The 18,331-nt window shown below is 36.9% G+C and overlaps 1 protein-coding gene across 1 annotated transcript in view; it reads right to left on the bottom strand.

The window, feature by feature from the left end:
• Positions 1-339: 339 nt before the first annotated feature.
• The window catches only part of MAST3 (microtubule associated serine/threonine kinase 3), a 98,713-nt gene continuing 80,721 nt past the window's right edge, over positions 340-18,331 (bottom strand). Inside the window, exons 23-28 of the mRNA XM_072405129.1 lie at positions 16,855-17,052; positions 12,266-12,492; positions 12,069-12,191; positions 11,415-11,551; positions 9,404-9,585; positions 340-8,481 (exon numbers count right to left, since the gene is read on the bottom strand). Coding sequence (XP_072261230.1) covers positions 7,460-8,481; positions 9,404-9,585; positions 11,415-11,551; positions 12,069-12,191; positions 12,266-12,492; positions 16,855-17,052 — 1,889 coding nt within the window. The 3' untranslated portion in view covers positions 340-7,459. The remainder of the gene's footprint in view (positions 8,482-9,403; positions 9,586-11,414; positions 11,552-12,068; positions 12,192-12,265; positions 12,493-16,854; positions 17,053-18,331) is intronic.

Below are 18,331 nucleotides of genomic sequence, written 5' to 3'. Positions count from 1 at the left end.
TACCTTTGTAAAATGCCTGTACATGTCAATGCTTTGAGTCACTAAACTAAAATAATCATAAAGCATGTAAATGAGTTATATGTCTTCTTATTCCTGGTCAGAAACATTTAAAGAAAATATGTCTGACGAAATTGGTTGACTAGGATCCAATTGTGTATAGTCCTACAAGCAAGTCCCAAATATACAGGATCATTGCCCTGTTTAGGCTTTGTATGATAATAGTGAAGGGAGTTTCTTTACCATTTTCTATGATACCAATCGAGAAGCTATTTACCTCACTAGTTATTTTGTGGATTGCCTAACTGCCACTAAAAAAGTCAAGAAATCATTTCACAACACTTTTCTTTTAACTTTTTTGGATGACAAATTTTATTGGTGTCCAGACATTTTGTGGAGGAATCACGTTCTGCTTAAAAAGAGGGATGTAGATCAATAGGTGAAACACATTTCAACTTCCAGACTTTAATCCTAGAACTAATTAAAAAGAGTGACATAACTTTAGAAGATGTGCCCAAAAATGTCTGATGGAATTACAGACAAAAAGGTGTATTTGTTAGGAAACACAGTTAGCATTTCTAATTGTAAATATGATTTGCTATAACCTAAAACAGTCAAGCTTTGTTATTTCAGCTCCACTTTAACAAAGCTTTCTACATTTTTGTTTTATATATTACAAGCTTTTATTTCAAATTTAATAGAAAACCTTCAGATCAGTAGTAACACTGACATGAACATTTCCACCTTTCAATATTTTGTAAAAATGAGGTATTACCAGTCTAACAACTATGCTATTGTATCTCCCAGCTTTACCTGAAATGTCAGATTTGCCAGGTCAGTAATGACAGCTGAAATGTTTTGCATTTTGCTGGCTACTTATATCTCAAAAGCAAGTTAAGGTATATTTATTAAATAGAGAAAAAATAAGTGCCAGGAGAAGAGCACTTGTGACTAGCCTCTACACCAATAAGGATGGTATTCCCTACAATGTAATGCAGAACAGTGTGCTCTATGAGGGACGATGCCAATTTGAGAAAAGACTTGTAAAATTCAGCTGCACAGTACAACACTGTGGTGAAAATGATTTTCACTATTCTGTATAAATTGACTGCTCAATCTAGAAAGGTACAGAAACTAAACAATTAAACATGGGAAGTATTTAACACAGTGAAGCATTAGGACAGCCAAGCAAAAATGGTGAACCACATGATTTTCTTTAATACTGTCCTTGGGCCATTTTTAGATTTTATTTTTTATTTCTAATACAGTCAAAAGAAAAACCACTCTTAATTCTAAGGTTTTGCACATTGTGACATAATTTTTAAAAAAATCATCTCGTCCTTGGCAGGTCTTAAAATTAGATAAATATATATCTTCAGGTACAGGAACAACACATGGCACATTACACCATGTATTTTTTAAGTAGCAAGTAGCAGCCAGTTGCCCTCACTCAAATGCATTGATCATCAGAAAGTATTATCACCTCTACAATGATCTTGGAAAAGCAATTGCTGCTGCCCATCAATCTGGGAAAACTCATTTCCAAACAATCTGAATATTCTACATCATTCTACTATAGGAAATATGCTTACATTTTTACAAATATGAAAAATATTTAAAATAGATGCCAAGCTTCCAGGATCAGATGTCGCTGCAAATTCGCTCCAATTTCAGACCATGCAATGCTCAGAGAAATTGAAAAAACCCTTCAAAAAGAGCTACATCCCAGACTTTATAGGCATCAGCATGTTAAAGTTCATGACAATTGTAAAAATTTTGAACAAGTATGGCTTGTTTGGAAGGACTGCCAGGAGAAAACATATTTCTGAGAAGAACATGGAAGAATTACTTTGCAAACGTGTCTGGAGTGAAACAGGGCAAATGGAACTGCCTTGATGAGTGCTACTTTTAGACTCAGGTAGAAGTGGAGAATTGAACTGCTCCTGAACTGAAAAGCTTGTAACCAAGACAAGAGTCTAAAGCTTTTCCCAAAGATAGAAATACTCTGGCCTGGGATGTATTCAGAAGCAGACCCAGACATTACTTCTAATATCTCTATATTTTCTGTATAGTAAGTCAAACATTTTCTGTCTGTGTCCTCACCAATAGGTCATCAAAGTATCACACCATGGGGTTACCATGAGAATACAACAGGGCTTCACCTTGATGGAACAACTGAGGCACAGAAGATAAGCTTAATGGAAGACCATGAACTGGCATTATACGGTCTACAGCAGTGGTCGCCAACAGAAAATATTGGTGGTCCGCGGCTCTGGTCGGTGCACCCACGAGCGGGGTCAGGAGTGACTATGGGGGAGGTTTCTCCCCTTTTGAGTGACACCCGGCTCCCCTAGCATGCGCGGTCAGGAGCCGGTAATTTTAGTGGTTCGCGGGACCGAAAAGGTTGGTGACCACTGGTCTACAGCAAACTGAAGTTCACTGGAATGAGGAGTAGTTCTGATTGATTACACTCATTCTGCTGAACAGACCAGCAATATGACACCTAGGTCCAAAAGTCATACCATGAGCCTGATGGTATTTAGCCAACCTACGAACAACAGAGGAACAAAACTAGGAGTAGGAAGGGAAAATTTGTAGTCCTGGAACACTGCCTTTTTCACCCGGGCATCTTGACTGACAGCTGTACAAGCATCCAGAATGTCAACAGAGTCACTCTACTCTGGATATTTGGGACATATTTTTATGCAGAGGAAGGCTTGTCTGAGGATTTGGCAGACTTGAAGCACCAGAATTTGCAGGCTGTTAGGAAGCTAATCCTTTTGGACCCCAGACACTAGTTGAATGGAAAAAGAAAATGGCCACACGCTAGCAAGCCTACAACCTCTAGGTTTGCAAAGTTCCTTCTACTAGGCAACAAGAGTGCTCTTGCTACCAGTAACATGTTTGACGAGACTAGCCAATGCTGGTTTAAATAGGCGCTGTCCCTTAAGGCCAATGCAAAAAAATAATGCTTCTTACAAGGCCATACTGCAGTCTAGTACTGTAGCACAGTATCCTACGCATGTATCATCAGCTGTAGAATAGTTAATTTGAAATTAGTACCATCACCTTCTGCTCCATGCATTTAAAAAGGCAAAGGGACAATGATCGCTGTGGTGAGGTCCCTTTTATGGGATTTTGCCCAAGCAAAGTAAAATCAAGGCCAAAAGAGGGTGCAGTGACCAATGAGTGAGAAGAGTTCTAAAAAGTGCTTCCAAGTCCCTAAAAGCCAGGCCCTCAAGAGCAAGTGCACCCCCCAGTGGTATAGTAGTTGCCTTAATATTGTAAGACATGGGTAAATCCATAGTAAAAAAACTAAACAGATCCAAGACTGTCTAGGTCTATTGTCAATTAGAAAAATAAAAAGACTTAAGAAACCTTATATGATACAGGCCTACTCTGTAGCACTAACTACCACCATGTTAGGGTCACACATAAGTCAGATGCATATTTGACAGAACAAGGAAGTAAGCTTAAAGAAATTACTGGGTAATTTGTGTCATAAAAACATGATGGACTATAGTAAAAACGTAAGCTGAGAAAGGCCAGAAAACTTTGAAACACCAACAAGGCAGGGGAAAACGCAGAGGATAGGACAGACTAACAGAAAAGAACAGAATGACTCTAGGCTGCAAATGACATTATAAGTGGGCATGTTGCATACAGTTTCCAACCAAATTAGAAGAGAAGAGAGCTTGAAGCACCAAGTACAAAGCTTTGTGGCATTGTACTTACTCAGAGAAAAAGGCAATATTGCTATAGAATGTCTAAGAGCTCAATGATGCCTTGATCTATGTAATGGAGGAGATCTCCTAGGGAACCATCTGCTTTTTAAAAGTATGCCCAAGCGTCCAAAGGGGTGCTTAGGGAAACATGGAGGCCATGCACTCTAGTGAGCTTGTTAATTAAACTCATGGACATTTGATCATTCTATGACATCTTTTTTTGTTGTACATTGATTTTTAGTGTGATTTGGAATCCAGTTCCCAATGGGCTAATGATCTTGGCTTCCACCATTCCTACATATTCAACTTGAATATTTCAGTCATCAAAAACCGATATGTGATTTTAGTGTCCCCTATTTGTATATAAGTGTATATATTTTATTTTGCACTGCCATATACAAAGCTGTTTGCTTATCAGTTATATTAGTAATGCAACATTTACATTACTAGATTGTATGTTAGTGCAGTAAGACACTGATTTGCTATGTACCTACACATTGTTCTTTAAATAATGAAAAGGATAGTTTAGGGTTTCAAAGGAAGCATTTTAAAACAAACCACTAACAAACAGCCATCAAATGTAGTTATAAAGGAATGCAGCAGAATAGTATTACAGTGGTTTATGCTTGATAACCTAGGTCAAGCTAAAAATAACCTTCAATAAACACAATTTTCTTGCAATTTTCATATTTGCAATATGCACACATATTAAAAACTGAACTGTATATAAACTGCAGTAACATTTGGAATGACAACAAGCACAATATTCCCTGTTCTATTCCATAAATACTTGGCTTTACAAATATATATATATTGTGTACAAAAAAAAAACAGTTATATATTTATCAAATACTAAATCATACAAATTAAGAGTTTAATAACATTGAAAATAGGCCATTTTATCACATCACTATGTATTAAACAAGGGGAATTCGGCTTCTTTTTCTGCACATATTAAGAAAACACAAAAAGTCAGCAGTCTCTGGGTAATATATAGCAAAGGCACGTAAAAAAGTAAATCTCCAGTTTTCATAACAATTAATATAACATAGATATTTGATATACAAACCATTTTGTAATTTAAAGTTACTTTAAAGGAGTTCAGAATTATTGTACAAGCAGCTCATTAAAATATATTTAATATACAAGCACAGGTACAGAACTGAATTTGACAAGCTTAGAACAGACCAAAAGATCCACTGCTAATTTTGTACTCAATTGATCGGTCTGATCAAATTAGTCGGTAATTCCAAAACACTGTGCACATGTGTAGGCAATTCTACCCTTCTGATTTTTTTTCTTTTTTTTTTTTTTAAAGGGTAGAAATTTTAAACATATGTACTCAATCGATCATACACACGCTACAACTCGTGTACCAACTGCAGAATCTAAACACCACCACCAGATTAAAATAATGGTTTCAGACAATCAGCCAGCTGCTGAACTTCCTTCAGATCCGATAATTTATCTGATCATAAGGTGCACTGGAAGTGAAAATCTGCCTTTGTGTTTCAGCCTTAATGCACTAATACATTTAATTTTCCAGCTACACTTTTCATTCAAAATATAGGCAACTAACTGTTAATATGATAACATACTTTACTTAGTGTGTAATCTATAAAAGTGATATTTAATTAATTAATGTAACATTTTTTGTTACAGGATGGAGAACAAAATTAAATAACCATTTATTGACTAAAAGAGGAGCTTTGATACTTCAATAAAACACTAGTGGGACTAATTGTGTTTAGAACTTATTTTTAAAGATTTCAGCAAATGCACTAGAATGTTCTTTTGTAAACAAAAAACATACATAAACCATGATTTAAAAAAAAAGTTACCTCTGCTGTAAGAAACTAGCTGGCAAGTAGATATTTTCGAGAGATAACGAGAGAGATGTGATGTTTTTGTTAAAGCTGCTGCAGCCTGCCCGTAAACTCATTTTCCCAAATGAGTACAAGGAGCTGTGCATGCACAGCTCAGTGTACATTTTTGGCACCATTCTTTACTGGATTGAAGCATATGAGTATGCAATGAAAACGTCCCAAGACTATGGACCAGAAAGGTGACCAAAAGAAGGTGGAAGTCCCAGAAACTGGGTGAAGCCTGCAAAAGTGTAGTACTTGGTGTCCCTTTTGGCAGGTAATGTGCAAATACAGGTAGTGACCGGGTTACATACAAAACAGGGACTGTAGGTTTGTTCTTAAGTTGAATTTGTATGTAAGCGGGGGCAGGTACATTATTTTAATAAATGCAATTAGGACAGATGTTTGTCTCCACATAATATTAGGCAGCATAGTGTCAGTGTAAAATCCTCGCTGTGAGTTAAATCACAAAGCAAGAAAAAAAGAAAAAAAAAACATTTATGGAGCCTAGACATTCATTAACTTCTGGAGCAAGCTGTGCTTTGATATGCAAAAAGAAAACTGCAGTTTGTCTTGTTCATTATGGAGTTACAAGAGGCAACAGAAAGAGCTCAGTCCTTAAAATCATCCACAACCTCAGCTGTGTTTATCAAAAGATTTCTTCTGCAAGTCATGCAAACAGCTCCCTCCCCCCATCCAGCCATCGTTCTGCACAGGAGAGAGCAGGGAAGCCCCCATTTGTATCTGAGAAGTCGTCCTTATGTCCTTAACCCAGGGACTACCTGTATGCTGTGCAAACTTGCAAATTTTGGCTAAAAACTTCCACGGGGCCCAAAACTTTGAGCATTAAAGTCCACTTTATTGGGGGTAAAAAGAAAAAAAAAACTAAACTGCTGGCAATTTTTTCACAATTTAGCTCAACTGTCTAAATTAGTTGACTTGTGTTCCTAAATTTGAATATAAAAAGAAGAGTTTCTGAGCTTGGCACATTTATATAAAAGTGCCATTTTGAACTAAATGGCCATTTAAAAATATTTACTTGTATAAAGTCTGCTGCTAATAAAAAATTAAAATGCACTTTTAAGTCCATAGACATTCTTCGTTTTCCCATCTCTGCTTTACTAAGTTCAGTTCATCATAATGTGGATAGAACTCAGGTGGCACAACAACTGAACTAGAAGCAACTTTCACTGTACACTAAGATTTGTAGGGAAAGATAAACAAGACATAACATTTCTGCTTCATATTTGAGTGGAACTCAACTCCAATGTCAGTTCATGGGCATATTATCCTAAAAGTCAATATGAAAAACTAGTTCCATAAAGTTTCACAAGAGAACTTAGGAAGAGCGGCTTTCCAGTTTAATGACCAACTGTTATTTAAAATACATACAACTAGAAAGCTACAATGGTTATAACAAACACTATGTTAAAAAAAAAACAGGAAACTTTGTATTAAAACGACTGCTTTGTTTTAAAGCTAGCCTCTAAAAGTAACTGGAGTTACACTTTAAGGTTGGAACTTTCTTACCCTTCTTTAACCAAACTATTTTTTTTAATCCATTAATACATACAACATATTTTACTTTTCTGGGTGTGAGCTAAGTAGACACAAAACCATAAAAATTTAGGCTTTTTTCGGGGCACATACTTTCTGTAATCAGGATATAAATAAAGGTACAATATCATAAAGTAAAAAAGTATAAAACAATTAAATAAAGTTTACAATTGTAAAATACAATATCGTTCTCCACCCCTTGTTTACATGTAAACCAAAAGTACAAATCTTTGTATTTTTCATAAACCAATGCCATGACTGTTTTCACTGCCTTCAGTTCACATTGACATTTGTAGTTTTGGCCAGCATAGTTACTCAGCATGCTTTCTTACTTTGCTCACTTTTATCCAAGTGCAAATCTGAGGTGGCTATAGACAAAGATGTCTGTAATTGCTGCTGTCTGGGAGCATCATGGCAATCAGCCCTTTTATCTAAGCCGGCAGCTATATTTTTTGATTGCCAAGTAACAGGAGAACATTTGCCACCATCTGTTGGATGTAGGGGATAAAAAGCCTGACATTCCCAGTGTGCTTCTTGTTCATCACTTTCAGAAGTCTGAACAGCAATTTGTGGAACCAAGCGGTGCTGCTGCTCCTGGAGTGCAGTTAGTGATGACATACTTGCAGGTCTTGCTTGAACCCAAGAAGTTTGGTGATGCAACCGTTCCCATAACACCAAATTGCCTCCTTCCTTTTTCCCTTCAGAGACAGCATCCCCATCCCCTGTATCCTGTTCATCAAAGCTTACTTCTTGCACAGCTTCCTGCTTTTTGAAGGAGTCTCTACGTTCTGAAAGGTTAAGCCTCCTCATTACTACTACTTCTTGATCTCGCTCATGTTTTTCTGTGCTCCAATCTTTACAATAACCTCCAGCATCCGTCAAACTGTCAGTTGTTTCAAATGGCTCCCCACCCTGATGGCTCTCTGAAAGTGTTGTTTTGCGTGAACTAGCAAAGTGAGCAGCCATTTTTTCTACAGACTGTACTCTTTTTAATAAAGGTGAACGGGGAGGTTCTGATGTCCGACCTCTTGTTCCTTGACGAACAACAGTTGGTGGAGACAAGGTTGATCCCTGGAAAACTGTATGGCTGCTTCTTGGATGTCCAGAGATTAATGGAGGAGACGAATGCTGTGGGGAGGAGGGTGCTTGAGAGGCTGAAGCTGGAGTGCAAGCCAGGGGAGAAGGAGGAATGCTACTTGTTGATTTCCTGCGCCCCACCTTGTAACGCTGTCCACTTAGCTTTGGTGCTAGACACTGGAGGGAACTGGGTCTGATGTGTCCAGCAGGGGAACTGGGTGTACTAGAGCAAGGTGATGTGCTTTGGGGGGACACTGCATCTGTAATACATGAAAGTTAGTTCCAAAAATATAGTAACTTAGCTTAGTAACAAATTAGACATATAGAGGTTGATACACTAAAAAGCACAAGTTCAAAATTCACCTAGGCACAAATAATGATTTTAAAGAAAAACACTTGGCCTTGTTGGATTTGTGGTAAAGGGTGTTTAATATGAAAACATTATGTATTTTTTGAAGTATTGTGCAACTATATGCTATATTTGATTCTCCGCAGCTAGTTGCAACCTCTCTTGGGGCCATGACAGGTGCAGAACACTTAATGTAATTACTGTCAACGGTCTCATATTACCAAAGAAACTTTGCACAACTGCTTTAGTTCAACATTAACTTTTTCCAGCATTAGCAAATGTTTTTAAAGCCTGCCTATGGCTCCAATACCCAGCTGACTACCTAAAGCATCACTGTAATTTGTTCTCTGCAAAAACGATCCTGAATACTTGGCACTCTACTCTCCTAGCATCACACATTCATAAAAAAGATATTGTAAGGCATTTTTGGCTAGTTCCTTTTCTATTTTATTATTTAAAAAAACTCAGTGCAAATTGATGTCCAGATATTCCTGCAATAGTAAGCTTTATTCCATTTGATATGGGTGGTGTTGAACATTTTAATACAAACTAAAGTAGCCATCGTATGGACATTCAATAATTTACATATTCTTTACAAACATTAATTGGACTTTAACCCGTATTAACTGTAGATGTAGGATCTGTAGCGCAAATACACAGAGTGCCGAAATAAAAACTCTTTGTACTTTGCTTACTTTGGCAGGAAAAAAGATATTAGATAAAAAATGCAATTTGGATCAATAACAACAACCAAACTAGGAAAAACCGAAAACCCATTAAAACATTTTATTGCAAGATAATTTTTTTTAATTATTGGTATTGCAGGAACTTACCAATAGGCATATCAGGAGCTGGGCTACGGCTTGGGGTTGTAGGACCTGGAGATAAGCTGTGAGTGGGAGAGGCTGGGAGGCTCTCACTGGAAGACAAGGACTGATGGAAGCCAGAGGAAAAACTTTTGCTTGTTTGTAATACTGTTGATTGCTTAGAAAGCTTCTTAAAAAGGGAGGATTTCCTACAGTAGGAGAAAATGTTCTGTTTAGTAATTATTCGGGCAAAAGGCATAAAGCAACGAAGCTAAAAAAAATATAATATATATATTTTTTTAAATATATGATAAGACACACAGGATTCTGATAGCACTGAGGTATCCAAAGTAGTTCGCCTAGTAAAACTTAGCAAAAATAAAAAGAGAAAACAAGTTAGCGGCCTTGCAAATCAGGGACAGATTCTTGATGAGGGATGGTGCAGGAGGCACTAGTAGACCTAGTGGAATATGCCATAACTGAAAGCGGGAGTTCTTTCAATTCCTAAAAGGGAGGTCTTAACCAGAGAATCAAAGGCCAAGGGTTGCTTTAACAGAATGGATAAGATAAAGATCTGTCCTCTTTATGTGCTGAGAATGAGGCTCTAATCTTAAGACGTAGGAATGTAGGAAGTTGACAACCTGTACAACATGACTGCCCTGAAAAAAGCTCTTTAGATAAGTAAGTGATGAATTATGATGTAAATGACAACTCAGATGCCTTTCTCTTCTAAATATATTGGTTTCAACAGCTATGTCTTTAATGATAGTATTGTAATGCGAGAAAATGTTTTTTTTTTTTTTATGTGAAATAGATAAAAAAAGAACTCATCACCCCCCTCTCCCCTCAAATTCCAAATCTCCCCCTGACAGATTTTTAACTGTTAACAACACTGTTATTCGTCCCTCCCCTCAGGCACGTTGTCTTGGCATTACCTTTGCTTCTGCCCTATCATTTACCCCCCATATTCAGAACATTTACAGGTCCTGTCACTTTCACCTACGCAACATCTCCAAATCCGCCCCTACCTGTCCCCAGAGACCACCAAACTCCTTGTACACGCTCTTATCTCTCCTCTGGACTACTGTAACATCCTCTTCTCTGATATTCCACTAAACCTGACTCTCTCCTCTACAATCTATTATGAATGCTACTGCCAGACTTATGCATCCTTCCCACCCCTCTTCTTCGGCTGCATCCCTGTGTAGTTCTTTTCACTGGCTTCCATTTCACCTTAGAATCAAATTCAAGCTCCTGTGCTTTGCCTTCAAGTCCCACTTACCTTTCTGACCTGGTAAAAAAAAAAAAAATAGTCCCCTAGCCTCTCTCTTCGCTTCTCCAATGACCTACTACTGACTTCCTCACTCATAACCTCATCACATGCACGGCTCCAAGACTTTTCTAGAGTTGCCTCAACTCTCTGGAATGGCCTTCGATGTCCTATTTGACCCATTTTTTTTCAAACTTGCCTACCCATCTTCTTCGGTCTTTTTAAAACCATCACTACTTCCCACCCCTACACATCTCCCCTCCTATTGTGCATTACTTCCCCCACCTCCTAGATTGTAAGCTCTTCGAGGCAGGGTCCTCTCCTTCTATATCACTGTCTGTATTTGTCTGTCATTTGCAACCCCTATTTAATGTACAGCGCTGCTTAATCTGTTGGCATTATATAAATCCTGTTTAATATTATTAATAATAATAATAATATTAATAATAATAATAAACTGCTGTGTATTGTAACATAATTTTGTTCTAGAGCACGGAAACTGATATATATATATATATATATATATATATATATATATATATATATATATATATATATATATATATATAAATCTGCGCGTAAACCAGGTAGTAACCATCGTCTCTAGATTATACAGGATATAAGTGAGTGCAAGTGCAACTCACCTATATAGGAATAACAAACAAGCACCAATAAAAGAAAAAGGGGAACGCAAAATCACTATTACCCACATTCAATAAATGTTATTTTTTTATTCCAGATTTGCTATAATGTTCAGTTTTATCTTACCTGTCTTGACTGTCCCTTTTTCTCATCTTCTTGGGTCTCCTTGCCATGCGACCCTTGCAGCTATTTTTTCTGGCAGGGCCAATCTTTATGGAAGTGTTTTCTAGTGGAGTAGTTCTTAGAGACACTTTGTTGCCACTCTGTTAAAAACAAAGTTTACATTACAAAGAATCAGTGAAAAATTTGAAATACAGGAGAATACAATGATTGGAGCCTCCATTGCATAAAAACCGGTAAAGAGTTTTTGTATTCTGTTTGTTTCATGTGTGCACAAAAATAGTATCACAAATAAAAGTTAAATGCATGACAAAGGATTCTCAAAATACTTTCAGTTATCTAAAGCAGTCTGCCTTCCAGCTGGCTTTGTCTGGTTGTTAATAAGCCATGTAGTTCTGACTCATCTCTAGGTTTTAACTATATGTTTAAATCAAGTCTACAGAGCTCTCTAAACAGGCTGTGTATATAACAAAGCATAATAAAGATATTATGCCATACATATTCTGTTCAACAATGAACAAATTCCTAGGTGTACTGAAGGTGGTTCTACCTTTAGTCTTCAGATTACCCAAAAAATAACATACATACATTTTGTAAAAGCAATATGTAGATGTAGGCAAGCAAATATAAGTACACACAAATATTTTGCAACAGGTGTACCTTTAAAAGCAGCTCTACAACATCCATATGTACCAGTCCAAGAACAGATTCTCCGTTTACATGGGTTATCAGATCTCCAGCTCTTAACCCTGCTTCATGAGCTGGACTTCCCTCTTCTACATTCTGAAGGATAAAAAAAAGCATTAGCAGTTGCTCAAATTAAAGTAATTTTTAGGATGACTGAAAACATTACTAACCCAAACCATGTGATGCACGGTATACACATCACTTTCTCCCATGTAAACACGTATTGCACGCAAAGTAAAACCATACTTCTTTCCAGAGCTGTGTATAATTATTGGGGGACGCAGACCTGCTATTGCCACAGCAGAGTATCGATTTGGGGAAGAATCTCTGGAAGAAGGATTGGATGAGACGGAGTGTGGAGAAATTGGGCTTGTGAGAGATCCACTGCTAAAGTCATCTGTGGAAATAATCAATTTGAATGTTATTTATATAATAATAATTATATATTGGTAATATATAATGTAAACAATTGTGACAGAAACTGGTGTCTGTTTTACAATCAATCTCTAAAGCTATCAAAAGCAAACAGTTTCTTACAACTTTGTACAAATAGATTTTATTCACAGTTCTTCCTCTACTGAACCAAATCAGAAAACACAACAATACATACATAGTACCAAATTACCAGGGTTGCAACTAAATAAAACTTATTAGAAAAACAAAATCTTATTTTTCTGCATTTTTAGATTTATTTTTTAGCTTGGGGGGCATTTAACAACAAAAAGTTTTTTTTTAAAGCATAATCAGTCTGCAATGTGGAATATTGCTTTGTAAATATGTTTTACTTCGATTATTAAATGAGATAAAGCTGTGCTGACAAGACACCAGATCACGTGCAGACAAACATCCTGAATTTCATTGAAGGACCTCATGCTCTACTCTTCATTCATTTTCCTTTGCAACTAAGGCTTCTGCTTTAACCTCCCTAGCGTTCTAATTCTGTCATTTTTTGATGCAAAAAGTGATCCTATTTTTTTTTGCGTAGAAATTTTTGTTTATATTGTGGGCCTGTAATTCTTAGGATTAACTCCCGGGTATAATTATTATATTTATTTATTATATTAGAATAATAATTTATAAAATAATACATAATTATAAATCATTATTATAAAAAATAATGAAATATTAGCCCAAAACAATGTAATTTATCCAAAAAAAAAAAATTTATCAAAAATTTCATTCTGAAATTTTCCAAACAAGGGTGCAATATTATTGATTAATAATAATATAAATTATATGCAGATTTTAGAAAAAAAAATTTACTTCAATTCAGGAAGTGATTAAAAAGTCATTAAAAGGTCAGATCAAGGTCAGGGCTAATAGCGTGCAAAATGTAAATCAGGGCACTGGGCAATAATGCTTGGTGCACTACAATATGTACTTGTACTTTTATTGTGTGTTTTGTGTGTTTTTACTTTAAAAAAAAAAATTTTAAAGCAGACATACATACATACATACATACATACATACATTACATAGTAATCTGCTTTTAAATTTCCCGCCCCCAGAATCCATCACTCCACCGCATCATCCGGAAGATGTCACACATCTTGCCGGGTGATGCGGTGGGGATGTCCCCGCCCTACTTCATTCCCCTGCTCGCATCTCCCGAAAGCTGATCTCCGGGTGATGCGAGCAGGACAGCAGTAGATTCATGGGGTACTGCCAGCGGGAAATCTCCGCTGGCATCACCCTCTGGATTTACTATTGGTGATCGCATCTGCAGTTAGATGCGATGCACCAAGCAGAAATCCTGCATGGTGCATCGCATCTAACTGCAGATGCGTGCATCGGGGTGGTGGGGACCCGGGCGGTATTTAAAAGCAGATTACTCCGTAATCTGCTTTTAAATTTCCCGCCCGGCCACGCCCCCCGACGGAGAAGCGCCCCGCCATCACAGCGGGATCGTGAGATCGCCGCTGGAGCGCGGGGATAAGGTAAGAGGGACCCTCAAAGGTACCCCGAGTGTGACTCGGGATTACCGCTTTTTGCAATTTTTTCCACCCCGAGTCACACCCGGGAATACCGCTAGGGAGGTTAATACCTACTTTAAGTTATTTTTGCTGATTAACAGTATAACATGTATTAATTTCCAGACCTTTTAGCACATTTGCATTCAAGACCAGCAAAGGTTAGAACAAATTGAACAATATTCTGTATTGAGTGATAAGTGAGCCCACTGAAAGACACTTTTATTCTTGGGATAATACCATAAAGTGGAACTATTACCATAAAGTGGAACTTTTTGTCCTACTTTAAGGTGAGCCACGGTTGGATTTCACTATGGGGGTAGACCACAGTCTTTCCTAAATGGGAACACATTCGGTACATATTTAGAGGTAACAAGGGTAGATGAGAGCATTTCCAATCGCTGTACAGAAAAGATTAAAAAAGAGAATGCACATTACATACACAGAATTCCCAACAAAATCTACTCATTTTTGACCATAAGGCCTTCACCTGCAACAAATATCAGGAACTTTTTATAAATTACTAATGAGATACCTGCTAAGTTGGATAGATATATCCTCATGGTAATGTGACTTGTTGGAGATGTGATGCTGCGTATGGAGAGATACCTGCTAAGTTGGATAGATATATCCTCATGGTAATGTGACTTGTTGGAGATGTGATGCTGCGTATGGAGTACCTTTACTCCATATTTTTTGGAACTGACCATTATTTTCTTCCTTTTGGAGTGGAGTGGCAGAACTTGAACTAACTGGTGCGGACATTCAAGTCAGACCTAAGTTAGCCATTTTGCATATGTGTAATATGTCTTTATTATGTCATCTGCTGAATGAAGCAAAGTTGTGTATCCAGGCATGTTGAAAGTGCACTTCTCCTCTGACTCTCAGCCAATGAATACATTGGATGGCTGATATTCAACATATGGAGTGGTGCCTGATGGTAGGGGTGCACAGAGATTTATGAAGACCTGGTTCTACTGGATTTAATTTTGCACCAAAAAAAGAAAACCACTTGGTACTTTGTCAGTCCCACAGTGGCAACACCCAGCTCATCCCTGACACAGACTATTCAGATAATGGATTTGTTCACACCACCACCACAAATTTCCATTCTCTTTTTTTTTATTTCTGTTCTTGTTCAGCTTTTATCTTGCTTCTATATTTTTTGTTTTCTATTCTTCATTCTTGTTTTTCCTATTATTGACCTTTAAATTTAGGTAATTAGTAAAATCATATTTCAATATCCCTGCTCTGCTACTTACTTTGTACTCTCACTTATGGTAAGTATATGGTTTTCTTTATGTAGCTATATTTTTGACTGTGGATTGATTCACTAATTTGTATTCGATTACAAATTCTATAACATTGTTGAATTGTCAATTTCTGGGTTGTCTTTATGAAAATACTTCTCTGGACATCTGATGGAAATGTAAAAGGGGGCAAGGGATGATCTTATATTATATTCTGGTTCTTCACTTTACTGAAACCTTTTTAGGATAAGGTTTGGGAAACCATTCAGAAGTTTACCGATTGCAAGGTCCCAGACTCCGTAGCTTTCTTGTTCTACTAACATAATGATTGCTGAGTGAAGTCGTATAAACATTCAGCGACAAGGCACTTGGTCCATTTGGCTAGGTTGTGTATTTCTCTGGTGTGGGTAAACCCAAACCTCCCTACAGTGGGTTTATGGCTTAGGAAAACAAATGAAATTGTGCTTATGGAGGACCTTAAAACTTGCATTCATGGCACTGAAAAGGGTTTTTTTTTTAACACTCTGTTTTACTGGAAACAAATAACAGAGCTGCTAGGATTATGTTTCATATATATATATATATATATATATATATATATATATATATATATATATATATATATATATCTCAGGGGAAATCAAATGAATTTTTTTTTTCTTGTTTTCCCGTGCGGAAAACCTGGTGCGTCTTATAGTCCGGAGCGTCTAATGGTCCGAAAAATACGGTATATATATATATATATATATATATATATATATATATACATATACACATATATATACACTACACTACTCTACTGTATATATACTACTATAATACATACTCTACTGATATCCCCCCTCCCCCATTAACTACTGCTGACCTCTTTACCTGCCTTTTGTATTCTGTGATTGAACACTGTTATTTTCCTGATTGCTTGGTTTACTCTAATACTTCTTTATGTTTATTTTCCCCAATTTTTTATTGTTTTATTGAAAATATAACACTTAAATCATGTTGAAAAGATAATAAAATTGAAAAGAAAATAATGTTTCTGCCTGAAAAGACACAAAAGATCACCATACCTCCAAGGTCAGGGTCAACTCAGAAATTAAGTTTAAAGTCCTATAAAATCTTAGTGTGCTGTATCAGGAGCATCAGTCAACAAGGTGGAAGCCTTGGCCACACACAAAGCTAGGGTGGAATCCTATGCTCCATAGTAACAGGGTAACACAAGTACATGTTACAGATACTGTCATCTTCAAAGAGCATTGAGAAAACTGTTCTGGAATCATTTGGAGAAAGTAATATTAAGAGTGATAAATGTGGAGATAAAAATGATAAACGAGGAAATGAACATACTCTTCAACAAACTAATTATCTAACTGGTTTGATTTACTGGTCCTTGTATTGTACTTAGATGAGATAATATTTTTATATTTTTTAGTCATTTGGCCTTTTTTGTGGACAATTTACCAGACAAACACAGTAATGGTAGTTAATGTCATATGTTTGGGAATTAAAAGATTAATTAATAAAACTGTCAAAGTGGCTCACCAGAAGTAATAATCAGAGATAGGGCAGAAACAGATGCAGACTTGGGTACACGGCTGCCTGGGGAAGAGGATTGTATTTCAGTTCTCTCTCTCTGACCACGCAATCGACGACTTGAACTCAGATCCAGGTTAGGTGCGGTGGAATTCTTGGCACCAGTGCTATTGCTGCGCAGACGAGTTCGGCTAAGGCTGATCATTTCTGATTCAGAATTTTAGGACATAAAAACAACTTGTTATAGCCAGTGTAAATTGTTGGACTATACATAATATTACACACAGTGCATATTAGACACCCTAATCACCTTATTCTGTCCACCCCTGACTTGTCTCCCTTGGTCCTGGATAAGGTTTTTTGGCTGCCTGTTAGCCATCTCATCATGGATGGCTGATGGATTTCTGAAACTCAACCTGAATTAAACAGAACTCATCATCTTTCCCCATCAAATTCCAAATCTCCCCCTGACATATTAACTGTTAATAACACTGTTATTTGTCCCTCCCCTCAGGTACATTGTCTTGGCATCACCTTTGACTCTTCCCTCTCATTTACCCCCCATATTCAGAACATTTCCAGGTCCTGTCACTTTCATCTGCGCAACATCTCCAAAATACACCGCTATCTGTCCCCAGAGACCACCAAACTCCTTGTACACGCTCTTATCTCTCGTCACGCACTTTCATCAATAAAGCTGGGTAATCAAGCAAACCTGGAATGTATTTCCTAAAAGTCATTAGCTATTTGTTGGCAAATGTTTTCATTCCTGGACCAGATACATTTCAGGTTTGCTGATTCACCTAGATTCACTGATGAAAGTGTATCCTCTCCAGACTTGGAGAACTTTAGTAAATCAGGGACATTGTATAAAGTAATTGTATATACAAATGTAAAAACATTTGTTTCAATTTGGTACCCTGCATGAACCCCCCAACAATTTTTCCTGAAGTAACTTGATACTGGCAAAAGTAAAAGGCACCTGTCATTGCTTATTCCATATTTGACAAAAAACAGACTTTGCTTTAGAAATTTGACGTGGATAAAATGTGTGATACTAATTAAAGAAAAAAGTTTGAAAATGTATTTTATAATCTTTTTTAGGGGTACCAATAAATGTAACCACAGACTCTTTGTAGACCATTTGTCATCTCTTTTCACACTTGCTCTGCTTTACTAAATAACATAATATTAATATCAAAGGCATTCATTAGGTACAGGCCATATTCTGGTAAATATCATAAAATCTTATGCAAAGCTTCAGTGGATAATATTTTGCTGCCTGGTCTTTTATCCATGCTCTTATTTTATTAGTGTAAACATGGTTATTGCAGTTTACCATTAGAGAAAAAGTCAAGTTCAACCTTTTGGTTGCAAGGGGACAATTTCTACAGGCAATTTCCAAATTCTTGTGGAAATTTAACCAAAGAGACAGACTATTGTGGATTGTGGAGACTAATATGGAGACTATTGTGGAATATTAATG

The sequence above is a fragment of the Pyxicephalus adspersus genome, chromosome 3 (genome assembly GCF_032062135.1).
Source record: "Pyxicephalus adspersus chromosome 3, UCB_Pads_2.0, whole genome shotgun sequence".
Taxonomy (NCBI): Eukaryota; Metazoa; Chordata; class Amphibia; order Anura; family Pyxicephalidae; genus Pyxicephalus; species Pyxicephalus adspersus.
Note: the sequence above shows the minus strand (reverse complement) of the source record. Positions and strands in the feature narration are given on the sequence as shown.